This window comes from Oryctolagus cuniculus, chromosome 5 (assembly GCF_051225735.1).
Source record: "Oryctolagus cuniculus isolate XC-2025 breed Fujian yellow rabbit chromosome 5, ASM5122573v1, whole genome shotgun sequence".
NCBI classification, from domain to species: Eukaryota; Metazoa; Chordata; class Mammalia; order Lagomorpha; family Leporidae; genus Oryctolagus; species Oryctolagus cuniculus.
Genome location: NC_142871.1, coordinates 148,657,594 through 148,684,086, shown reverse-complemented (window position 1 = coordinate 148,684,086; position 26,493 = coordinate 148,657,594). Strand labels below are relative to the sequence as shown.

General features: G+C 43.7%; 1 protein-coding gene across 7 annotated transcripts in view; it reads right to left on the bottom strand.

The window, feature by feature from the left end:
* Positions 1-26,493, bottom strand: part of CDKAL1 (CDKAL1 threonylcarbamoyladenosine tRNA methylthiotransferase) — a 731,906-nt gene that overhangs the window by 37,012 nt on the left and 668,401 nt on the right. For 6 of the 7 annotated variants that reach the window (XM_008262511.5, XM_002714231.6, XM_089333334.1 and 3 more), the window contains 2 exons: positions 11,790-11,873; positions 6,355-6,519 (listed from right to left, as the gene is read on the bottom strand). In XM_008262511.5, coding sequence (XP_008260733.1) covers positions 6,355-6,519; positions 11,790-11,873 — 249 coding nt within the window. Of the gene's footprint in view, positions 1-1,202; positions 4,164-6,354; positions 6,520-11,789; positions 11,874-26,493 lie in introns of those variants that run through there. The other variant, XM_089333336.1, reaches the window with a different exon arrangement.

Sequence of the window (26,493 nt, the reverse complement as noted above, 5' to 3'; positions counted from 1 at the left end):
ACTAAAGCTAGCAGAGGTTGGTGGAAAGAGAAAATAGGGAATTATTGCTTAACATGTACATAATTGCTTAATGTGTCAGTTTTCAAAGATAAAAAGAATTCTGGAGATTGGTCAAACAACAGTGTGAAGGAGATGAATACTACTGAACTATTAACATAAACATGGTTGAAAACTGTATGTTCTACATATATTTTAACACAAACAACAAAAACACAAGTCAGTAAGACCTAGATTATAAATCCTTGCTTGCCTCTCTCATCTTCTAATTTTGTGACTCTGGATAAGTTCTTGAGTTACTGATGCTCTGATTCTGTATCTGTGAAATGGGGATAGTAACAGTTCCTTCCTCATGCTAGGAGTGAATGCATGTAAGACAATTAGCACAGCACTCAACCGAAACAAGCACTTTGTATTTGCTGGCTTTGGGTCACTGCAGCAGGTGTGAAGATTTTAACCAATGGCAATTATGGGGCAGTTAATTTAAGATTCGATAATATATTGTGATTGTGGTCCTTTTTTTTTAAAAAAAAAAAAAGGAATGTTTATCTTTTAGAGATATTTACTGATAAATTTCTAGAGGAAATAAAATGATAAATGGGTATCTCTCAAAAACTAACCAGGGAGGAGGGAATGGAAGCAGATGAGAACATGGGGGCCATCACACTGCCTAGGACTTGGCAGCCACCACAGATGGGCAATAGGTATTTAGGGTTATTATCCTATTCGTTCTACTTTTGTATGTGCTTGAAATTTTCCTACACACATTTCTGTAAGACAGTTAAAACAAACAAATCACCAATGCCAATCTTTGAGGATGACACTAAGAAAATTTGTCGTACCACTGAACAAAGAGTTGGTATAGGGGACATCAGGTCCTGTCTACTAGAGGTTTTCTTTAGTGTAATGATTGAGCAGCAGTTTTCCAAGGGAATCTCAATCATATAATAATATGATTAAAAATAAGGTTACACATGAGAGCTTGGCAAAACTATCAATGCTTTTAACATCTCAAACTGTATTTTTCTCAAGTTCCCTATTCTTCTGGCTCTTTGCACTGTGCACATACATGCACATGCATGCACACACACACAGGTTTTGCACATTTCCACCTTGATTTTGATAACCACTCTCTGAAGCGTGATGAGTACCTACACGGGAGAGCATCTCCAGCATGCAAGGAGACGTTTGCCCTCGTTTCTGAAGCTGGGATTGGGAGAGCTTGATTTTACTGCAGTACCACACCACAACTGCCCTTATAAAAATCCAATACTGCTCCCCGACTTGGGAATCCTTTCCCTAGACAGTGGCTCGTGAACTTCAGGTTATACCGTATACTGGCATCATCTGGAGGGCCTGTTAAAGCACAGATTACTCAGTCCCACTCCTGGACTTTCTGATTCAAGAGGCTCAGGGCGGAGCCAGGAATCTGCATTTTCACAAGTTCCCAGACAACGCCTGCTGTGAGTCTGGGGCCACGCTTTGAGACTCACTGCTCTGGAACATCTGAAAACTCGTATGTGTTTTCTGCTCCCTCCATGCCATTTCCATCCTAAGAAAAAGGTCCCCTGACATACTCCACAGAAAAGCTCATGTTCCAGCCTTCCTTTGATTTATATTTATCCCTTTGAGCTTTGGGATGCCTTCCATTGAATAATTAGTATGCAAACTTTTTCTGAAGTTAATTACATTTATTCAAAAATATTCCTTATTAGGTTGGAGGTGCATTTTGGCATCCCATCTTCCCTAAACATAATCAGACTAATTCCGTCTCTTTTTCCTATTTTCCCATTTTTCTCTTTGTCCATTCCATTGATCAAACTGAAAAGAGGAAGAGTAATAATCAAAAAAACATGTTGTTATGTGGCTTTTCCATTAGAATATGATTTCTTAGAGGACAGTAACCTCTTCATTTGTTATAACTTTCTTTTTCTATCATGTTATGGGCATCCATCTATTATTATTTGAAAATAACAAGGCTTGATATCAATTAATATTTGTAGAATTCAAAGTCCTACAAGGCATTTGGTTGATTTATTCTTTTTTTTTTTTTTTTGAAGATTTTTAAATTTATTTGGAAGTCAGAGTTACAGAGAGAGAGAGAGAGAGAGAGAGAGAGAGAGAGAGATCTTCCAATTGTTTGTTTACTACCCAAGGCCTAGGCTAGGCCAGGCTGAAGTCAGGAGCCAGTAGTTTCTTCTGGGTCTCCCACAGGGGTGGCAGGAGCCCAGGTACTTGGGCCATCTTCTGTTGCTTTCCCAGGTGCATTAGTAGGGAGCTGGATTGGAAGCAGAGCAGCCAGGACACAAACCTGCAACCTTATGGGATGCCAGTGTTGCAGGCGGTGGCTTTGCCTGCCAGATCACAACGTGGGCCCCTAATTCAGTCACAGACTCTTCTTAGAGTGCTGGGGGTCTCTAATGATCACTACTCACTACCACGTCACACGTGAGACGACTGAGGCTCAGGGAACCCGGTGGTGTACAAGCGGTCGTCACAGCTGGTACTGCAGATCCTGTGATTCAGTCTCCTGACTCCCAGCCCAGGCTTCCTCCCTGCTCTCTCGGACCTCTTGTTTCATTAAAAGAGGCCAACAGCGCCTGAAGTGAGACAGTAATCTGAAGCATGGGAATGCTGCTCCAGGAAAACTGAGGAACAGCCAAGATTTAGAAAGAGAGAAATTCTGATCGGACTGGTTTTCTGACACTGAGTATTACTCTAATAGAGGACACAGAAACACACCACTGCCCAGGTCCCCAAAATAAAGTGTAGTGCATAAGCACGGCTCAAACAATTAACAAAACAACAGAATTATTAGTGCCAAAGTCTTCCACTGCCTGGTCTTTCTAGATTCAACTAGATCGGGAAGAAGGGAAAAATAACGACTTGGCAAACACCAATGTTTACCAGGAATAGCACTTGTTAGTTCACATGCACTGTTGAATGTACCCCTTTCATCAACACTGTGAGATCAGCATCACTACTCCCATTTAACAGACCGAATTGAAGCTCCAAGGAGTCCTGAGCCCAGGGTAAACTGGCAAGTCCAAACACAAACCCAGGTCTATCCAACCCCACAGCCAACCTTCATCCATATCAGGTTAAGCTGACTTCTGTAAGAAAGTGCTTTATGGTTTACTTTCAAAGAGCACGAGCAGCCTCAGTCCAGCCATAACAGACTTCCAGATGCACACACTGGAGTTTTAAATCAGAGTGGAAAAAAAACCTCAACTGCTAAACTTGCTAAAATATGTTTTGCACTCTTTGCTATTTGCCTAATCTGTAATGCAATCTGTAACTGCAAGACTCCTGTTCTTGGTATAGTTCTGAACAAGCAACTCTACCCAGTCTTCCTGTTTAAGGCCTCTGCCACAGTCAATCCTGTATCTCCCCATCTCCTAATCCCATCCAACCCCTTCCCCCTCCTATTAGCCCAGCAACTGGTCCAGGCATCCAATCGCTTGCCCCATCTTAGGTGAGGTCCTGGAAAACTGTCACTCCCAAAGTACTCAGTACTGGGGGAAGGGACCTGCCCAGCAGGGGATAAAAGGGAGCTTGGTTCCTGGGTCGGGTGTGCCTTGCAAGGTCATGAATAAAGCCTTGCTTCTCGATACCTCCATGGGTCTGAGTCCATCCCACAGTGGGTGGGTGGTCTCAGGTGGGCATATTGCCCACAACTTCTTCACTTAGGAGTGCCACAGCCATCGTCAGCTGTCAGAGGTTGAAATGCCCGCGGCATGATTACAACCTCTGTCATCTTTTTAAAAACCCTACAGCATGGAAGTTGTTCTTTCTGATGAATCTGTTTTGATTTAGAGTGTCAGCAACAAACGCACGTGATAGTACGACAAATTCAAAAAAAATATGGCCTTTTGACCCCAACAAGTTCGGTGTATCTTTAAAAATTGACAAGCAATAATGGAGACCAAAAACAATGTCCATCAATTTATAGCAAGTTACAGATGGCAAACAAGGACTTGCGTGCTGTTTCCCATAATGTAAGTACCCAAATCAGTCTTCCGAACGCTGTGGCCTCACACACGCCACACAGCTGTTTCCAGAGGCCCAGGAGGGCCAGCAGCCAACTGACCTTTTCCTCCTCTTCCTTTTGGGCCCCCTGGTATGGAGCAGGGCTGTGGGTACAACTAATGGTACTGTCTTCTAGGCTGGAAGAAGAGACAGCAGAATAGAAAGGCTGACCCACCCAACTTAAATGGGGGTGCCTTTTTAGAAAGTAATTGGAAATTAGTTAAGGAACTAATAAGGGGACACGACTTCTCCTTATCTGTGTATTAACGAGGATGTTTGAGAACACTAGCCTTTCGCACAGGCATGTATGAGGAGGCTTCAGGAAGTGCATGGCAGAGTGGGTGTTTCGCCTGGTGGTGAGGATGATTAAGATGCCCGCACCCCAGATGGGAGTGAGGCTGGGCTCAGTTTCCGGCTCTGCTCCCGACTCCAGCTTCCTGCTGGTGCCCACTCTGGGAGGCAGTGGTGACAGCACGCGTAGCTGGGTTTCTGCCATTCATATGAGAGATCTGGATTGCGTTCCTGGCTCTTGGCTTTGACTTCGGCGAGGCCCTTGGCAGGCACATGAGGAGGAAACTAGCAGATGGTAGTGGTTACTTGTGGGTGTGTGTGTGCACTTTCTCCCAAATAACTAACCAACTACCAAAAGTTCATGGAAAATGTGTTATGAAAAGGTTATGCATGGATTTCAGAAATTTTTGTACCAAAATAAACTTGTCTTTTAACTTTATTTTTCCATGAACTTTTGGAAGGACTCTTCTATGAAGGAATCTGTTGTGAAATTCTCTGTGGCACTTTAAAATCAATTGTGTAAAAAACACACTATGTAAAAACACAAAAACTAAGCCAATACTTTCTAAAGTATTAGCTAATATTTCAAAAGCCAAACCCCTAGCAATGCAAGTTAAATGCCAGATCACATTGCTCTTTGCTAGCTGTCCATCCCAACCTTGAAGTGGGACTTCTTAAAAGGAAAACACACTAGCAGAGCAGGCAGTAGGTACGGCAGATAGGATGCTGCTTGGGATACCTGTATCCCACATCAGAAAGCCTGGGTTTGAGCCCTGGATCCTCTTCTGAGTCCAGCTTCCTGCTACTGTGTAACCCGAGAGTCAGGAGCTGATGGCTCCCACTCAGGTGGAGGACCTGGATCGAGTTTTTACCTCCCAAGCATTTGGGAAGTCTCTTGCTTTCACTGTCTTTCTGTCTGTGTCTCTGTCTCTCTGAGATTAAAAAAAAAAAAATTAAAAACTAGCAAAAATGAATGGCATTACAACTGCCCTGGGTGAGCAGGAGGATGCACTGAGCAGGGGTTTGGCAAGAGCTTTCCATCGTGTGCAAGAACAGAGGCCCTGCTCACAGACCCTTCCTATACACATACTGAGTATAGCAATTGTCACTCTGGTTGGCCCTGAGAGTCCAACGCCACTGCCCGTGGGAATACAAGTGCCTTCTTTGTCACTATTCCCAAAGGAAAGCTATACTTCCTTTATTTTCATTAACATGCCCTTTCAATTTATTCTGAAAGAAAAGATAACACATAGATTAAAACCATCTTGGAATTACATGGTCAGATAAATATCAGTTATCTTTTTGCTATATGTTAAGCCATTGCCATATACTTTTTTTTTTTTTGGAGCGCTTAACAATTGTGTTGGAGAAAGGACCTCAAATGATGCTTAGAAATGTGATACACATTTCCATTTCACACTCCATCAGCTTTTACAACTGTAACTCAATGCAGTGTAGGAGAGAGCTTGGCAAACAGCCATATTTACCAAGGTAGAAAATAGAGGGCAGTTACCTTTTTTTTTTTATAGAAAGGAAAAAAAATGTTTAATTTTCACTCCACATGACCAAAGGGGATATCCAGCTAACGCCACAGAGAAAGGCTCCATACCACATATGCAACGTGGTTTGCTGCCCGCTCTAATGGAGGTAGGTTTCTGCTAAATCAGAAACAGCTTTGTAAGGGAAGAAAACCTTCCTTTCCTCGTCCCTCTACTGAGGATCTGCTGATACCGAGGCGAGCTGCATCAGATCCTCCTCGGTGTTAAATCTCTTACCTGCACGGAATGCTTTTACCCTCAGCTTCTGGCCTGCGAGCAGAAGCCAGCTTATTCCTTTTACAGCAGAGAAGCAAAGCCGTAGGCAGCAGCAAAACCACGTTTTTCTCATTCAGATTTCAATCTGTCAGAAAGGATTAGAGCCTCGTGCATACATAAAAGGGGAACCATCTAAGATAACGGAGACGTGGCCTGGAGTCACTGGGCCTCCCCTTTGCTCGCAGGGCCCGGGGCCGGGGGCAGGACAGCATCTTTTACTCACCTCTGTCAAGCCCGAGACTTCCCCCTTTGCTAACGGTTTGCTGATGGACGGAGTGTACACTTTGGCGTCTGACACTGGTTGTCCTTTCATAAAATGTTTCCCCGATTCATAAATGTCCACTTCAACCATTTTCCCCATGAATGCGGGATTCTTTGGCACTAAAACCTTTAAAAAAAATTCAGAAGGCTTAGTCTTTTAAAAATAAACTTTGAATTTCAGGACAGTTTTGGATCTACAGAAGCATCACAAAGATAGTACACAGAGTTCCCTGCACACTCACATCCGGTCCCCTCGACTATTCACATCTTAGGTCGCTATGATACGTTTGTCACAATTAATGAACCCAAACTGATAGATTCCTATTAACCATGATCCGTGCCTCAATCAGACTTCCTCAGCTGTCCTCTGATGTCCTTTTTCTATTCTACAGTGGGCTTTGCCCTTCCAGTTGCTCCAAGAGGCACTGCTGGGAGGAGCCCCGGCTACAGGCAGCACTCTCACTCCCAGGCCTCCTGTCTGGAGCCATGTGGAGGGCAGATCTGGGAAACACCCCAGGAGGCAGCCAGCACCCCTGGGACAGGCCTTTGATATTCTGCTCTTAGCTGGCCCATGCAATGCAGAAAAGTGAGACAGTATTAATGAAAGCCTTGTACTTTTAATACCTTCCAAGTTAGCTGTCAGAGTAATGGTTTGAATACCTACTTCAAATAAAGGCCTATGTGCATGTGGGTGTGTGTGTGTGGGGGGGGGGTGTATGGCCGGTCATACACATGTGTGGGTTTCAGGGCAGGAGGAAGAACATTTAAAAGCAGCCTTTCCAATAAGCCCAGATATTGGTGTTGGCGCTACACGACTCCTCTAATGGCTGCCCTTCATTTCTTCTGTTCTGTCAGACACAGCGTGTGCTTGTCGGCCCTGGGAGCCCACCTCCACATAGAAGCAGCTCCTCTATGGGCACTTTGGCCAGTTCACAGGAAACTGTCAGATGGTCTCGTTCCACTAGATAAAAGCACTTGTTGACCTGGAGCAAATGTTTTCCCTCCCTCGCAGCTTATAGGTGGCTGTGTGCGTTCTGTCTCCCTTACACTTCTATTTTAGTACTGCAGCTACTTGCCAACCTTTTCAAGTGAGGATCCAAAACAAACAGACCGGTTCTAATCCAGCGATACTTTGATATTTAGATACAGTCTTCACCTCTGGAACTCATCTTATTGAGAAATACAATTCCTAGGATAGCTTTGATATGCTTCGTTGTAGAAACTAATAGAAACCAAAACAAAAAAACAAACAAACAAACAAAAAAACAAACCCGGATGAGAGCCATAGCCCATCTCTTGGAGAAGTAAAATCAGTTCTTGGTCTTTTGTGAGTTTGATTTTTATGACCACCAAGGACTACTGTTTCATCAGAGCGCAGAAAACAGGTCACCTGGGTGGTGAATGACTCACAGCAAGAAAATGCACTGAGACCTCCGGGCCCAGGCTACGGGAGCCCTTTTATATCAGGCTTTAGAAACTAAGGAAACCTCCTGAGCAAAGTGTCCCCGGGAGATCTGGTGCAGACTATCCCTCCTGGATCTGCATGAAGGACCCGTATGTTTTCCTCCTCCGGTTTTAATAATTGGAAAAAGCCCGACTGCTTTAAATGGGAGGAAATGGCTAATGAGGCATGCCACTGCCTTTAAAATGAAGGGAAAAAAGCTCCCTGCTGAGGCACCAACCCAGATGGCAGGGGAAAGGAGAGGGAAGAGGCAACCGCATCACAGTGGAGCCGCCCCCCCAGGGGCCCAGCAGGTGGGTCTGCACGGGACAATGGCTCTCTGGAGTACGCTGATGGCTTGGGGAGCGGGGCAGAGGCTCAGTGCACAGGGGCACTGGAAACCCTTCCTTAGCAGCAGTCTCTCCTGGGTGCTGAGCAGAGCACGTGTGGCCTGGGCTCTGCAAAGCTCCCCTCCCATTTCCCGAGGGCCCTTGGCCTGGGTGGAGATGACTGCCAGTGCAGCATTCCCGCTGGGGGCCCCTGGAGCTGCTGCTTTCCTGCTGCTCTACGCAGGCAGGGCTTTCCTGGCTGGGCTGAGGCACAGCAGGGTTAAGCCACTGCCCCAACACCAGCATTCCACAGGAGCGCAGCTGTTCCATTGCTCCACTTCTGATCCTGCTCCCTGCTAATGCACCTGGGAAAGCAGCAGAGGATGGCCCAAGTGCTTGGGCCCCTGCACCCACATGGGAGACACAGATGAAGCTCTTGGCTTCAGCCTGGCCCAGCTGGCTGCTGTGGCCATTTGGGAGTGAGCCAATGGATAGAAGATCTCTTTCTCTCAATCTCTCTCTGTGTGTATGTCTTTCCTTCTCATAAATAAATAAATCTTTTAAAAAGTCTTTTCATGTTCTAGTTCCACGACCCTTAAGAAAAAAAAAATAATTCTCACCTAGTGCAGAAAGGAACACAAAAGTAGGGAACCCCTTCTGACCTGAAGCAAAGCTCATACAGTGCACAATGAGCCATGATAAATCCTACAGCCCTGGGAGAGGCCACCCCGGGGTGGAGCAGTTCCTCCCGGTCCCGCCAGTCGCCAGTCACGGAGGGAGGCGCCTGTGGGGAGCAATCCGGACTAGACTAAGTTGCTCGAATTAGGACTTATTCTATGCATCTGCTCTCCCACAATATGGCGCTGGGAGAGAAGTAAACAGCTTCCGCACAGCTGCCTCCAGTTCAACCAATTAACTGTAGGACTTGCTCCTGATTGGAGAGCAGCGTACTCAGCCGAGTTGGGATTGGCGGAGGAGGACTATAAAGGAGGAGAGAGACGGCATGCACCGGGAACATCTATGGGGAACATCTAGCTGAAGGAACACCCGTGCAGCCCCCGAGAGAACCGGCCGGCGGTGTGCCGCTCCCCTGCGGAAGTGGGGAATGCGGCCAGGGGGAACTGCCCTTCCACGGAGGTGGAAGGGATAGTAGCCAACCCGGGAAGAACCAGCAGCAAACCCGGGGAGGGCCGAGCAGACGAAAGAACAGCGCAGGGTCCTGTGTTGCTCCTCCACGAAGAGGGGGAGCGACATAATGGTGCCGTGACTCGGATATGAAGCCTAGGCAGGGCTTAGTGTCGTTCCCCCATGAAGACGGGGAGCGACATAATGGTGCCGTGACTCGGATAGGAAACCTGACTCGGATAGGAAACTTAGGACGGATATGAAACTTAGGAGGGAAGAAACGGGAAGAACTAGGGAAAATATCGGAGAGAGAAACTAGCAAACAGCCTAGGGAAAAGCCGGACGAAAAAGGAGCCGGAAGAAGCTATTGAAAGCCTAGGCATAGACTCGGATACGGACTACGGGGGGAAGCTGGGAGAAATCTCTAAGGGCGAAAGCGAAAGTGAAAGCTAGAACAAACAGACTCGGACGCGGACTGTGGGGAGAGGCCAGGAGAAATGAGGGAGGAATATCGTTGGAGGAAAGCTTGGGGAAACATACCGGGTAGAGAAAAATGTTAGGGAAATTGAAGCCGCAGGGGGCAGGCCGAGGCGGAGACGAAAGCCACTTTGGGGTTCTCAAGTTAGCCCGGGAATAGGAGGCGAAAAGTTGAAGCCAGAAGCTGAGACGTAAGCCAGATTGGGATCCGTCTGATTAGCCCGGGGAGCAAAGGACGGGAAGCCAAATCGTGGGGCGGAGACGTACGCTGGGTTGAATTCGCCAGGCTAGCCCGGGGAACTTAGATTGAATCCTAGTGGCGGAGACGCAAGCTACGCTGTGTTACTCGCGGAAGCCGCCGCGTGCAGAGAGCACGGGGCGTGAATAGATAGGGAACGCTGGCGTAGGCCGTGGTTCAGACGCGAAAGGGTTAAGCGTGGAGACCGCGGAGCGCGCAAAGCCAAGCCGCGCAAAGCCGGGAAGCTGCGCAGATGAGAGAGGCGCGCGGGCTGAAGCGGCGCAGAGCCGGGAACCCGCCGGCGGGGCGAGGTGCCGGAAAGCTGCGGGGATAAGAGAAACAGAAGTTTAGAAGTAAAAGAGAAATAGGAATGTTGGCAGACAGAAGTAAAATGGGAGAAATAGAAATGCCCGGAGATAGAGAAATAGAGAAAAATAAGGCCTCCCCTCAACATGCCAATTAGGAGGCTTGGATTCGGTCTGCCTGATTTAAGGCGGTAAGCGCCAGCAAAGCTCGACCAGAGTATGAGCTGCAGGTCACCGAAGATAGGCACAAACCAACACTAATAAGTCTCCCCCACAATACGGCAATGAGAAGGCTTGGATTCGGTTTGCCTGATAGGTTTTGTAAACACCTGCAGGCAGTTCTAGCAGAGCAGAGCATGCGCTGCAGGGCAGCGAACACAGGCACGCATCAGCGCCTAAAAACCTCCACACAATGGCGAAGAGAGGACCCGGATTCGGTTTTCCTGATTGATAGGACTTGTAAGAGCCTGTGGCAACTCTAGCAAGTACAGCAGAGTGTGTGCTGCGGGACACCGAAGACAGGCGCGTATCAACGCCAAAAAATAAAAAGAAAGGGGGATCTGTGGGGAGCAATCCGGACTAGACTAAGTTGCTCGAATTAGGACTTATTCTATGCATCTGCTCTCCCACAATATGGCGCTGGGAGAGAAGTAAACAGCTTCCGCACAGCTGCCTCCAGTTCAACCAATTAACTGTAGGACTTGCTCCTGATTGGAGAGCAGCGTACTCAGCCGAGTTGGGATTGGCGGAGGAGGACTATAAAGGAGGAGAGAGACGGCATGCACCGGGAACATCTATGGGGAACATCTAAGGGAACCCGTGCAGCCCCCGAAGAAAGCCAGCCGGCGGTGTGCTGCTCCCCTGCGGAAGTGGGGAATGCGGCCAGGGGGAACTGCCCTTCCACGGAGGTGGAAGGGATAGTAGCCAACCCGGGAAGAACCAGCAGCAAACCCGGGGAGGGCCGAGCAGACGAAAGAACAGCGCAGGGTCCTGTGTCGTTCCTCCACGAAGAGGGGGAGCGACAGTTAAAACTAAACACAACTGGAAAACCAGCCGCCCGACCAGACAAAGAAACTGCACGAGTGATGTGACAGCAGCGGAAATCCCTGCCCTTGATGCTGGTGTCGCCCGGGTAGACATCCTTCCTGCCGCCTCGGCGGGACTTCCCCCGGCGTGGCCAGGCTGTGGGAATTCTGGCAGTGCTAAATGCTTGGGTTTAAACTCCCACAGGCCTAAGGCTGGTCCTGTCAAAGATTAACGCCGACCCAAACATGCCCTAACTATACTCACTCCTTTGTATAGAGGGTATTATGGAAGAAGTCACAAAGCTAAGCCCTGGGATAGCCTACTGGCTTCATGCTATAACACAGCTTTGTGGTGACAAGATTCAGCTCTCTCCCCTCTTTTAAATCTCCTTTGCTGAAGCGTTCAGAATCCCTCCTCATTTTGGGGGAGACTCGAGAACACTAACACGCCTCTTACCTGCTCATAGAATCGATTGTGTGCAACATAAAACTTGGAATCAAACGATTCTTCTGTTACTAACACTTGTTGTCTCTCGCCGATCTGTGGAGAGGAGGAGAAAAGGACAGATAAGGACAAACACCCAAGAATGTACAAATGTTAAATATCCCAAGCCAGACAGATCTGCACCGAGCAATGTCCTCCCGGATTTAAAGTGGACTTGATATTGCAAGTCATTTAACAGCTAAACACTGTTCAAATCATTCATTCAAATGTCTTGACACACAGCAACTGTACAGTAATATAAAGTGAGCATAGTAGGAACTCTTATTTTCTTACATGACGATGAAACAGAATTTGATCTTATTTTTCCCTTAAACATAAGTAGGATAATTAAAGCTTCTAAGACATACCAAAATCTTCTAAATATCACTGTTTCTTAAAACAAAGTTGCAAAACAAGCCAGAACAAGCTGCTTCTAATCCAAATTCATGAAAATATTTTGGCAATATGAAAGAATAGTAATAAACATTAATTTGAGCTATGAGGGATATAACTCTAAAGAAAATGCCTCCAAAAACTAGTCATTAGACCCTTGTATCTCAATGTTTCAAATGCTGCATTTAATTCAGAAGAGACTAATGCACACAGCTATTATTATATACTTTTTCTGTCACATGCAACTGTCTCTTTGCTATAGCCATGACCTTATGTCCATTTTTGAAAAGAAAGAGCAAAAATATAGGGTTATTAGATCTATACTTACAGTCTAAGTACACATTTTTTAATAACCAAGAAGTGAAATAAGTCAAAACAATGGTTAAAGAAATGGGGTTATTCTAAAACACAGACACACACACACACACACACACACACACAAACCTGCCATTTCCCAGTTGATTCCACTGTGAAATGCAGCATTTAAAGTATCAATTACTTTTTTTTTTAAACAATGTTGTCAAAATGTCTGATATAGCAAACCAGCTGTATTGAATGACTGCGCCCAGAATTATTTTTGCCACTGCTACTTGATAAATACAACCCTCGGATTGAAGCACATTGGCAAGACGATTTTCTAAAAGAAATTCCTATTCTCATTTGCAGGGACTTGTCACCATGTTCAGAGAGTTTCCATTTAGGAAACGTAAACACAGCTGCACTAAATAGACCACCTAACAATTAAAAAAAAAAAATCAAAATCGCCTCTCCATCAGACAATGCCAACACCTAAATACACCATGATTTACTATCTACTTTGCTAACTCATTCAAAACGCAGCACTTGTAGTCAAAGGTTGTACTGTCTCTGCTCTGAGTTAACACGTACCAAGACTCATACCACTCCCTGAAAAACAATGAAAGTTCCTGGAACGTTAATTTGTTATACAAAAACCAAGTAGCAGAGGCCAACGTTGTGGTACAACAGGTTAAGCCACCTCTTACAATGCCAGCATCCCATGTTCAACCCCAGTTCTAGTCCCAGACTCTCTGCTCCCATCCCTGCTAATGCGCCTGGGAAGGCAGAAAAACATGGCCTAAGTACCTGAGTCCCTGCCACCTGTGTGGCAGACTTGGAGAAGTTCCTGGCTCCTGGCTTTAGCCTGGCCCAACCCTGGCTATTGTAACCATCTGGGGAGTGAACCAACAGATGTAAGATCTCTCTCTCTCTCTGTTATTCTGCCTTTCAAATAAATAAATAATGAATAAACCCTAAAAAAAACCAGATAGCCAAAAAATAAAAGTTTCTTTAATGTCCACTTTGAGCTTCAAGGGCTGTATCTCAAAAAAGACTGGTAAATATTGGGTTTCACTGAAATATATTCTGGAAGAAAACTTTAGAATGTTTGCACACATTTCACAGTATGAGTTGCTCATGACTCAGGATAAGTATCTGTCAATGGTTCTTAAGGAAATCTGCAATTACACTTCATCTAACGTTAAGTTTTCAGGAAATCAGCCTAACAACAATTCTATGAAACTGCAGAGTCACTGAAAATGGATGCTGTCACTTGCCTCTCACTAGGATTAATGTGGACAGGTGTAGCCATCATTTGGGGGCTCTCCTATTTCGTCTGGAGACGACCCCGATGACAGTAACATACACATGGAGTTAGAAAGACTTGTTCTGTTTACACAGTGTGGGGTTGGGCTCTCCATCAACCATCAGAGAACCATTTGTGGGTGAGTATTTAAATATTATTTGTCAAAGGGACTTGGGAGAATTGCCAACTACAGTGGTTTACAAGGGCAAGCACCTCTTTAGTCAATGGGTTTGTGGCCTCAGCCCAGGGGCCTCGACTCACTGATGAGGCCCTGCAAATTCTGCAGAGGAATCACACAGTCGAAACGAGCATGAGAAGGCGCTGGCTTTGATCAAAGCTGCTGCAAATCAACTCCACCCCCTAAAGAAATAAAATAAATTATAGAAGCTCCCGTATTTTTTTGAAGTTGTGTTGAAGTAAATTTCAAATATAATCTTTAAGAGAATCAACTATTTCAGATACTTTAAGATTTATTTATTTATTTGAAAGTCAGAGTTACACAGAGATAGAAGGGGCGGGGGAGAGAGAAGGAGAGTGAGGCCTTCCATCTGCTGGTTTACTCCCCAGTTGGCTGCAATGGCCAGAGCTGTGCCGATCCAAAGCCAGGAGCTTCTTCTGGGTCTCCCATGCAGGTACAGGGGCCCAAGGACTTGGGCCATCTTCTACTGCTTTCCCAGGCCACAGCAGAGAGCTGGATCAGAAGTGCAGCAGCCAAGACTTGAACCAGTGCCCATATGGGCTGCCAGTAGTGCAGGTGGCAGCTTTACCTGCTACAGTCCAGCACTGGCCTCTAAGATACTTTTTAAAAGCAGTAAGGTAAGGAAGGAGTTCGGGTGGAATCCTTGAAGAAGCAACTTTGGCTGGGTGACGGTAAAGGAAATGTATAGGCTAAACAAATATGCATAAGCCTCAAGTCTCTTTATACTTTCCAACTGTTGTTATCTCTACCCAACATAATAAGCCATTGGGATTAAAGACCCTTACACACGGCTAGTGTTCTGGTGCAGAGTGTTAAGCTGCCAATCATGATGCCAGCATCTCATCTGGAGAGTGAACCAGCAGATGGAAGATCTCTCTTTCTCTCTCTGTAACTCTGACTTCCAAATAAAATTTTTGTTTAAAAAAAAAAAAGAGAGAGAGAGAGAGAGAGAACCTCACCCAACAGTGGAGACCACCCACAGGTAACTTGCCAGCTAACATCACTCTGAAAGGCAGCCAAAATCCTGGAAATATGTAAGAGGTTGAAAACCATGGTTGGCAAGACTTTTGACTGGCAACACGATGGAGCCGTTGTGCAGAGATGATTAAGATGCCACTGGAATGGCACATCCAGAATGTTCCAGAGGGCAGTGTAGGGAGTACTGTGATATTCAACTCGGGAAGGAAGGGCAACGTGTCAAGAGCACAGAAGGGAAGGAGCACATGGATGTAGCGGGAGCCGAGGGAGAAGAGTGGGACAAGTTACTCAAACACACCCGATGTTCAGACAGGCCAGTAGGGGAGGAGGACAGAGGGCCCAGCAGATAATTTTTAAACTGAAAGAGATGTGACTATGTTTTGGGCTTTCAGTTTCCTCATCTACAAACTGGGAGGCGGGCAGAAGTGGGATGGAGAGCAGGGCTGGTGAGCAGGTGGATGCTAATACCTACACAGCATTTCTACTCCACGTTCTCAGTCCTCATTCATGGGAGATCCATAGGTCAAGGATGGCAAAGGAACCCCATGAAGGAAATCATGTGCTCCAGATTATTTTTATAGTAAATGCATGCTTAGCCCCCTCTGCAAATTACCGACATTTCCTTGCTGCATTTTAACAACTTCATCTCTCTCTCTCTCTCTCTTTTTTTTTTTTTTTTTTTTTTTTTTTAAGATTTACTTGAAACAGAGTGACAGATGTTGTAGGAAAGAGACAGAGAAAGTGATTGAGAGAAAGAGAGAGACCTTCCATCCACTAGTTCACTCACCAAATGCCTGTTAATCAGGACTGAGCCAGGCTGACGCCAGGAGCCAGGAACTTCATCAGGGTCTCCCATGTGGGTAGCAGGAACCCAAGTACTGGGGTCATTGTCTGGTAACTCCATGGCACATTTGCAGGAAGCTGTGTTGGAACTGCAGAGTAGCTGGACTGACACAGGCGCTCTGCTATGGGATGCCAGCATCCCACGTGGTGGCCTAACCCACTGCAGCATGACACATGCCCCACAGCTTGATCTTTAGTACCCGCCAGAAGGCAAAATCTCTCAAAAGGCTATTGCAAGACCTGCTGTTTGCTGAAAGCAGCCTGTCAAAGTCTCCTCGAAGACCTTTTCCTTCTGATTTGCTTCACAGGTATATAATTTGCAGGTAATTAATTAGATGTTTATTAAATTTCTGGTATATGTTAGAACATAAGAGCCAGGCTTGGGAATACAACTCCTTGCAACAGCATTTCTATGGGAGATTCAGTTTCCCTTTACAATGCTTGGATCTTTAGGAAAATAACTTGATTCTGATGATCTGAACAAAATGGGCAATTCTTACCATTAAACCTTGTTCCCTTACTGAACTCAGTTCTATGGACTTTTGAAAATGGCTGTCAGTCTTGGTACCAGCTTTATCAAACTGGGAATCCCTGTGTTTTGCAATGTATTCATCAAATCTAAAATGTGTTCATCAAATGTAATGTTTCCTAAGACGCCCGGACCTTCACTTAGTTCACTGGAAACCTATTTTATGAAAAACGGACTTGCAAAAATAGTCTTGGAAAACCACCCCTCCGTTTCACAGATTGGTTCACTGAAGTGAGGGGCAGTGCAGACAAAGCCCCCACAAGACCCTGGTTCACAGGTGGTCTGGAGCAGACCCTGGCTGTGAGGGAGCAGGCTGTGTGGGAAGGAGTGGGAAGAGACTACGAGGAAAGCTCTTCCACAGAGGAGGGGACTGGAGGGGCTGGCGCTGCGGTGGGTGCTGGTTCAAGTCCTGGCTGCTCCACTTCCCATCCAGCTTCCTGCTAAAGTGCCTGGCAAGGCAGTGGAAAATGACATGAGTGTTTGGGCCCCTGCATCCACGTGGAGGAAGCTTCTGGTTCCTGGCTTTGGCCTGGCCTAGCCTTAGCCATTGCAGCCATTTTGGGGGGTGAACTAGGAGATGGAAGATCTCTCTCTGGTCTTTCCCTCTCTCTGCAATTCCGACTTTCAAATAAATAAATAATTCTTTAACAAAAATACAAGAGGGGACTTAAAAAAAACCTTGTGGAAAATGGAATTGAAAGATAACTATATCTTGGTACAAAATATTTTGAAATCCATGCATAGTTTTTCATAGTATGTATTTTTCATGAATTTCTGAAGACCCCTATATGCACAGATTTCAAAACTTTTTGCATCAAACTTAACTTTTGTTATTATTACTGCTATAATTACTATTATTTGGGAGACTGGCAGAGAGAGAGAGAGCACTCCCATTTGCTGGTTCACTCCCCAAATGGCTACAATGGCCAAGGCTAGAATAGACTGAAGTTGGGAGTTGAGAACTCAACCCAGGTCTCTTGTGTGGCTGATAGGGACTCAAATACTTGAGCCATCACCGCTGCCTCCCTGGGTGTACATCAGCAGGATGCTGGAACTGGGACTGGAGCCAGCACTTGAACCCCAGGCACTCTGACACAGGACACAGGCCTCTTACCCTTTAGACAAAATGCCCATCCTGACTTATTTTAAATTCTTTTTCGCACAAACTTTTTGAAGTTCCCTTGTATGTTTTTTAATCCTCAAAGGCAGAAAATAAAGACAGTATTTCCCCAGACGGATACACAATGTAAGAACTCGGAGCGGACTTAGCAGCCTCTCTCATTCCACAGGGGGGACTAAACGTCCAGTGTGATGGTGTGATGTGCTCCGTGGCAGTGGCAGAGGGAAAGAAAGGTCTTTGAACTCTTCCCACTAGTAAAGGCCTCCTGTTTAACTGCTGGATGTAGAAAACGTACAAAGCAATGATTTAATTCTGCAGTGTATGACTTTTCCCTGAGTAGAGAAATACTGAGATAAACAAAAAGCAATGTTTTTATGAGTCAGTTTAGGGGTAGATTTTTCAGTATGTTACATAATCAACCAGCTATGTCGTTTGTGTCACATCTATGCTTTAAATTTCCCAAGTGCTCGAAGTTGTGAAAAACATCAGTTTTAACCATATGGCCAGAGAACATACATCAAACACAAGCATACATTTAAAAAGCAGCGGTTTTCCAAGAGAATATGGTTGCTGAATGAATGCTTGTTCAACACTCCAGTCCCCCATTTGTCCTGAAACAAACACTATTCCACAGCCCTGTCTAGGGATTTAAAGACAAACTAAAAAGAACTGTTTGAAGAGAAGCAGACATTACCCAAATTAAACAAAGACAATCAGGGTATTTGGGCTAATCCCATGAAGTCGGTAAGAAATGTTACTTGCAAAAGTACTCTTTGGGGTAGAAAAAGCAAATGATTTCTCATAAACTTATATATGGCTTTAAGCATACACTTTATGTAAAGTTTACTTTTCTTTTTACTATTTTTTCCTTCTTCTCGCTTTTGCTTTACTTAAACAGAAAATCTAAGATGGGCCTTTGGAACATAATGCCAGTGCAATTTATATTCTGAAAGGTTGAATTAGGAGTTTAATATTTCAATGTAATTGTTGAGAGTTTCAAAAAATTCACAAAGGATTTTATATATATATATATATATATAAATACACACATATTTGAAGATCTAAGATAAACATTTATTTCTTGAAAAGAGTTATGACAATAAAAAGTACTACTTTGCTTCCTCTTACAAGTTTCTAATAATTATTTCTTCTGTTCCTTTTTGTCTTAGGAAAAGAATGGAGATTAAGACACAAATGAAAGTTCCTATAATTGTTTACATCATGGTTCTCATAAACTTGAATTTTATCTCTGTTTATCCCATGAAAGATTCTGACATGCTACTTCTGCAACTAAGCTTTTCCCTTTTTTTTTTATTGTAGATAATAATAAAAAACGATTTTTCTACCTGACTGGTTGGTTTCTGAATGCATGGCTCTGGGAAATATCAAATGTCTTTCTTTAGCTCCAGTCAAATTATTATTATTTTTTTTCCCTAAGCTGCCTGGAACATGTTAAACACAAGGCTGTGACCTTAAACTCTGAAATAATATTTCCAGTGTCTGGGCAAAGGCTGCCCTCACATACACCTTTAGACTAATTACTGCAGTGTAATGTTGCCAGTGAACTGCTGTAATTACACTGGGAGAAAAGTACCGTCTTGTTCTTTGCTAGCTAATGAAAATGATAACCTTTCCATTTTGATTCATCATTCACAACAGGCACAGGCTGCGATGGCGGGTCTCCAGGGTATACAGTCATTTTCCTGACTGTTTAGGAACACTTCTGCTTTCTGGCCCTGCAGAAGCTGGAATTAAAGAACCAGGCACACTTAATGCTAAAAACAGTCAACAGTAATAATAGCAATACCATTAAAGGTTAATGTCATCCTTATTTCCACAATGCCATTCTATGATGAAATAGGGCTTGGAGGGGGGATGTGTGTCAAAAACGACGGTAGCAGAGAAAACAAGCCATGGTTTTCAAGACATCAGGCAGCAGCTCCGTGGGCTACTTGAGGATTCCCCAGAGAAGAGGATGGATGGTTTATTCTCACAGCGGCTGTACTTGTACCTAACTCTTAATGACAAAAGATACATTCTATCAGATGTGTAAAATCATTACCCTCTGTGTGTGTGTGTTGGGGCGGGGGGTGGAAAAAATACTCTTTAGCTCTACTTATCAATAGGATTAGGTTTACTTAAAAGGAAAAAAAATGTTCCTTTCAGGTGAAATATCCACACTTTTAAGTCTTTAATATATACTTATCTACATATTAATCGTCATGAGTCTCTTCCTGGCCCTATTCTTTTTTTCAAAGAAAGAATAAGCCCAAAGAAAAACTGTAAAATTACTGTTTTTTTTTTTTTTTCAAAGTTCCTCCTCCCAAAACAATGATGCAAGGTACAAAGACCAGAACTCAACTGAATCAAATCAGACTACGAAGTTTATTCTCGCAAGAATTCTTTGCTTTTTTCTTCCATTGTTGGCTGTTTTTCTTCAAGCCATGTGCCCTCCCAAGTTAGAGAAGGACAACTTGAGGCAGACTTTCTGGCTGGAAACACAATCTCATTCTCAATAATGAAACTGTTTTCATCTGCTGAGGGAGAACCAACAGCAATGGCATATGATGACTCAATCCCTTTCCAGCATCCAAGATCTATACCCAGTGTAGACTGAACTTCCGGTCCAAACAACGGCTGAGTTTTAACTACTTGCCTTGCATTTGTGACACCTACAAGGCATTCCTGGAATTTCTTGTCTTATAAATTGTGGTAAGAACACACAATGAGATATACTGTCTCAACAAACCCATAGACGCCAATGGCACAATTAAGTCACACCTAATGTTTTCACACAACAGGTAAACTGTACAATACCCAGGCAGTACGGGAAAGTGCTCAACATTTAAAAGTACCTAAAGTCCTATGGCCAGATATCACCAGCAATATTTATCCATGAGATCTTATTACTGATACTATATGGGACCAACATGAGACACATGCGTAGAACCCATTCTTCCTAAAAGCTCAGTCCTAAAAATTGAACATACTCTACATTCACTTTTACCCTCTGATCTTTTCCTGTTGGTCTCTATCAGCCATTATTTGGCATGCTTGTGTCAATCTTTTTTGAGAAGCCTCTCTTAAAGGCACAAAAGTGCATTGTACGCCTTAAATATATACAATTTTATTTGTTAATTAAATCTCAAAAGAAGAAGAAACTACAAAATACTTTGCAAAAAAAAAAATAAATTAGTCACATAATGTTCCAAAGAAATTTTTTTAACATAATGCCACGTTGCCATAAATGAGAAATTTTTAAATAGTGTTTTTTAAAAGGATAATTTACAGTAGTCTGCCCTTAACCAAATTTCCACTTTCTGTAACTTCAGGTACTCTTGGTCAACCATGGTCCAGAAATACGCTCTGGAAAATTCCAGAAATGAAGCAGTGTGTAAGTTTTAAATTGCATGTCCTTCTGAGTGGGGTGATGAAATCTCCCACCATCTCACTCTGCACCACCCATGATACAGCTCATCCTCTTGTCCAGCATACCCACACTGTATATAACACCTGCTCATTGCTATTAATGGTATAATAAGGTATTTTCAGAGAAAGAGGTTATGTTCATATAACTTTTATTATAGTCTAATATTATGATTTGTCTACATGATTATTATTGTTATTGTTAATATCTTACTTTGCCTAATTTACAATTAAACATTCTCAAACATATGTATGTATAGGAAAAAACAGTTTATATAAGGTTTCTGGTATGCACTGGGGGTCTCCAAACATATCCTCTGGGGATAAAGAGGACTACTACTTTATCAAGCATTACCAATAAAAAAGTTAAAAGCAACAGAAAAAAAAGGCATAGTGTAATGTATGACTTGTAAGTTGTAAATAATGACATATATGACATATATTAATTACTTAAATACTATATATAACATATATTGAGAGTATTTCAAAAAGTTCAAAAAACTTTTGTTCCAAAGTAAAATAACTCTTAATTCCAGGTTTTCACAATTTTTTAAAGTACCTTCATATATACAGAGAATCTTTACAAAACAGTAAGAAAGCAATGAATGCTCTCAGTTTAAAAAAATATACGTTCCTTATGGAAGAGTGGGGGTGGGGAGCAGACATTCAGGCTACTGGTTCCCACACTGATTAAGATGCCTGTGTCCCACTGGGGAGTGCCTAGGTTTGATTTGTGGCTCTGGGTCATGAGTCCAGGTTCCTGCTAACGCAGGAGGTAGAGGTGACAGCTCAAGTAACTGAGTACCTGCCATCCACACTGGAGACCTGGATTAAGTTCCTGGCTCCCTGCCTAGGCCTTGCCCAGCCCTGGCTGCAAAGGGTATGTAGGGACGGAGCCAGCAGACAGAAGCTCTCTTACTGTCACTCTGTCTCTTGGCCTCTGAAACAAACAAATAAAAACTTTTTTAAGAAGAATTAAAATTTTTTTTTTTATTTATTTGACAGGCAGAGTTATAGACAGTGAGAGAGAGAGAGACAGAGAGAAAGATCTTCCTTCCATTGGTTCACCCCCAAAATGGTTGCCACGGCCGGCGCTGCGCCAATCAGAAGCCAGGAGCCAGGTGCTTCTTCCTGGTCTCCCATGCAGGTGCAGGGCCCAAGCACTTGGGCCATCCTCCACTGCCCTCCCGGGCCACAGCAGAGAGCTGGACTAAAAGAGGAGCAACCGGGACTAGAACCTGGCGCCCATATGGGATGCCGGCACCGCAGCCAGAGGATTAACCAAGTGAGCCAATAAAAACTTTTAAATAAAATGCTGTAAAAGCAAACAAAAAAATCTATATTTTATATACATACATGAAAAACTTCCACTTTACTCTCAAAGAAACAAATACTCAATAAGAAAATATCCCTTGGGGTTGGTGCTGTGGCACAGCGGGTTAAAGCCCTGGCCTGCAGTACCTGCATTCCATATGGGTGCCGCTTCGAGTCCCAGCTGCTCTACTTCTGATCCAGCTCTCTGCTATGGCCTGGGAAAGCATGGGGCACCGGGACGAGGCTCCTGGCTCCTGGTTTTGGATCAGCTCAGCTCTGGCTGTTGTGGCCAATTGGGGAGTGAACCAGTGGAAGGAAGACCTCTCTCTTTCTCTGGCTCTACATCCCTCTGTAACTATCCTTCAAATAAATAAAATAAATCTTAAAAAAAAAACTATCCCTTATTCCACAAATGGGCCAAAATATGTAAATACTTGGCTTTATTTTTGGGAAAAAAAATTTCTCGTACAACCCCTGCCCACACCCACCCCACCACACACACACACAAAGTCACCACAGTTAGTGCTCAGAGCAATATCTTAGAAGGGCTTGGGGGGAAGGTTTGTCCCTCTGATGATCAGCCATACATTAAATCAGCCAAATTTTTGAAAAACGTTAAAGAGAACAAAGCCAAAGCTGAGTGTGAGCCGAGTGTTGCTGTAATCCACTTGCCAATTCCCCTTACGCGTTCTTTGTTCAAAATCCTCCAAAAGCAGGAGCCCACACCATCTGCTACGGGGTTCACAGAAACTTAGAAAAGACCCAGACAACTGGAGGAAGGAAGGTGCGCGTGTACAGGTGTGAGACACCTCGCAGTCTTCTCTGTGGCCCAAGGCAAGCTGCTCCTCAAACAGGGAACTATGAGAGAGGATCGACAAGCTCCTGGCTACTTGGCCATTCACTGAGAATTTGTAAAAATCATGATTCGAGCTGGAGTGGACGAAAGGTGAGAACTCACTGATCATTCAGTCTAGAACCCATAGATGAGAAAACTAAGGAGGGAGGGAGGGAGGGAGGGAGGGAGGGAGGGAGGGAGAGAGAGAGAGAGAGAGAGAGAGAGAGGCAAGTTCCTACAGCTGGTGGTGTTCAGTCCCTCAAGTGAAAACTGGATTTTTATCTCCTGACAGTCATCTTAGGCAAGTGGTGAATGACTCAATTACTCCAAAACTGCAGTGGCTTTGAGCACCTGACATGGGCCTAAACTGAGATGTGCTGAAAGGTGCACACCAGGGTGAGGTACACACTGGGTGCACAAAACCTGACATGAAAGACAGCATGCAAAACATCTCATTTGCTTTCCTGTTGATTACACATTAAGATAATGCCTTTGATACACTGAATTAAGTACAATCTATTATGAAAACTAATTTCACCTGTTTCCTTTTACATTTTTAATACAGCTACCAGAAAATTTAAAACAACAATTGTAGTTCATCTATATTTCTATTGGACAGGGTTGCTATAATACACAGTGATCGTGTTGGTAAGATTTCAGTAGAAATTTCAACTATTTCAGAATCATACTGGCCAATTTCCAAAAAAGATTATTTTTAATTCATCACAGATAATCTTAATTACAATAATCATGTAGATATCATGTTTTAATTTTAGGAAAGAATGTATACATAGCTGTACATTGTAAAGGCCAAAATTCTGAATTTCTCTTTTTGACCTCAATTGTCCTGGTTGGCCACAGCCTCTCTAACACCTGAGGGTATTTGTAGGGACATCCAGGGAACCAAGAAGAGGCCATCTAAAATTTCCAATCTGTCCTTTCCCACTGTGTGCCTGCAAAAGCAACCATACAGGAAACAATGGCATTTGGATTTAAAAGGCAGGAGTTGGTCATTCTCAAATTCATTTTTTTTTAAAAGCCAAAACCGAGTGTCCAAAACACAATCTGCCTTTGGTAAGATAAATCTTTCATTACTCACCCTATTACCAAAGACCTCGGTGTAGATGTGAGCAATAAATAACACGTGCAAAACACCCCACCATCTTTCAACCATTTGCCAGTCAGGATTGAGGCTGAGGGAGCAGAAAGGATTAAGCAGAAATCAAAGACAGCCGAGCTCTAATGGTGTCTAATTAGCATAACAAAAGACTCGGCCACAATCTTTCAGCGGCGGGCAATACATCTCATTACAGGAGACTGAATAACAATTATTCTCTCCTGCTCCCACTTCCCCCACCCCATACTTCTTGGCTGAGCTCTGGGAGACCCTGAGAGCTCAGCTCCAGAGCTTCTGCCTTATTGGCCATTCAGGCTGCGGGGAAAGGGCCCACTTGTATTACTGTGCACCTGCATCTCAATGCTTTATCCTCTCCTGCTGTGAAAATGTAGCTTCTTCAGGCACATACAAGACCTGCTATGCAGTTTGTAGGAATAAAACATTGAGAAATGTCAAGGATGATAGGGAAAAAAATATACCAGCTCCTTCTCAAATGTCTTTATTTATAAAGAAAATTCAAGTATTTGGTTCTCTTTGCCTATTCTGTTTTTTTTTTTTCCCATTTAATATTACTTCACTGCCTAGGACTTAATCCAAATTGAAATTCTACCAAATTTTACTGCAACCAGTAATTAGCTGTGTGCATGCGCTCATGGGCACACACTCGACATGGACACATGCACACATTCTGCAATTTAAATGGAAGTAGTTTGGTCCAGACTGGTCCTCTCCCCTATTTCTCTTGTTGACAGTCTAGTAAGGAAATATGGTATCCAACACAAGGAAATGGAGATTTCAGACCAGCACGCAGTAGATATTTTTTTCATACTTTTTTTGTTCAAGAAAATGTTAAAATTCTATTTCTTTTAATTTTTTCTTTATTTTTTATAAGTTAATGTGATATTAATGTGAAGAGAACAACAGCAGAGACAAGGGCTGTTCAAAGTCATTGCATCCTGAAGCGTTCACTTCTATAGATTACCTTTTAGGTGCTCTATTATTTTTTTTCATACAGTTTGTTGGACTCAGTATAGAGTTAATCATATGTGTATAAGTTAATTGAAAATAGATCTTAGTAAAAAATAAGAATGGGAATAGGAGAGGGAGAAGGATGAAGGGTAGGAGTGTGTGTGGGAGGCAGGTACAGTGGGAAGAATCACTATGTTCCTAAAGTTGTATTTATGAAAAGCATGAAGTTTGTATTCCTTAAACGAAAGGTTTCCAGGAAAAATCATACAAAGAGAACAGATTCAATGTAGTCCCTAGATACAATCCTAAGGATATAATAATACTCCTTCATTTCCTCCTTCCCTCCGGTTTTTGTATACATTTAAAGTAAAGACAAAGATTTCACTTAAAACAAGAATAAAACAAAACAAAACAAAACAAAACACCTCTTCCAGGGTGATTAATAAGAAAACCAAACACTCCAAGTAACCTTATGGACATTTTCATATCATGCTAGTTTGGAGGAAGGAGTGAATGGGGAAGGGAGAGACAGGGACACAGTGGTCGAATCCCAGCCATTTTTAATCAGGAGCTGTATTTTTGCTGTTGTTGCTCGGTAACACCTTTTAGAAGGGCATTTGGTAGGAAGACTGCTTTAATTTTTTTTTAATGGCCTCTCTGTCAAATACAGTATTACATTGTCTGCTTAAGCCTGAATACTGTGATGTCTGTGCATAGCTGTAAGAAAATCTGCTCATCACAGATGCAGACAGGAACCATGCAATCCTGCCTGCTACTGCATAGCAGAATCCCGGCCCACTCACAGAAGTGGCTTGGAAAACCCACTGAACCTATTTAGTATGTCTGGGTTTTCCAAACTGCTGCAAAATTTCTGCATTGCAGAGCCTATTCAAGTCATTAAAATGATAGGCTGGAGACCTGGGATGAGACAATTTAATGCTATAATACTCTGCACGTGGCAGCATCTAGTTAAAATAAACCTGGGGGCATCACTTAAATCCTAAAATGCCCATCCCTATGTGGTGAACTGCTCAGCATTCAAGAGGGGTGAGTGGATGCTGTATCTTCTCTCCCACTGAATTTCTTCTGTTTAACAGATCACACCGTTAGACATCCATATTTTTTACTCCCCATCTACTTTCACTTCAGTTTTGTCAAAAACAAAAAAGTATGCAAGTGGAGTATATTATTGTGAAGTTCAGATTGCTTTAGGTTCTCAAGTTCATTAGCATTGATTTCGTAGTGTGATCCAGAGTTGGTCGTTAGCTCTTTCAGTCCCTGTGGGTAGGAATGAACCGTGGGGATAAGGGCTTGAAGAGACCCGTTAGAGGCTCCAGTCCCCCTCTGCCAC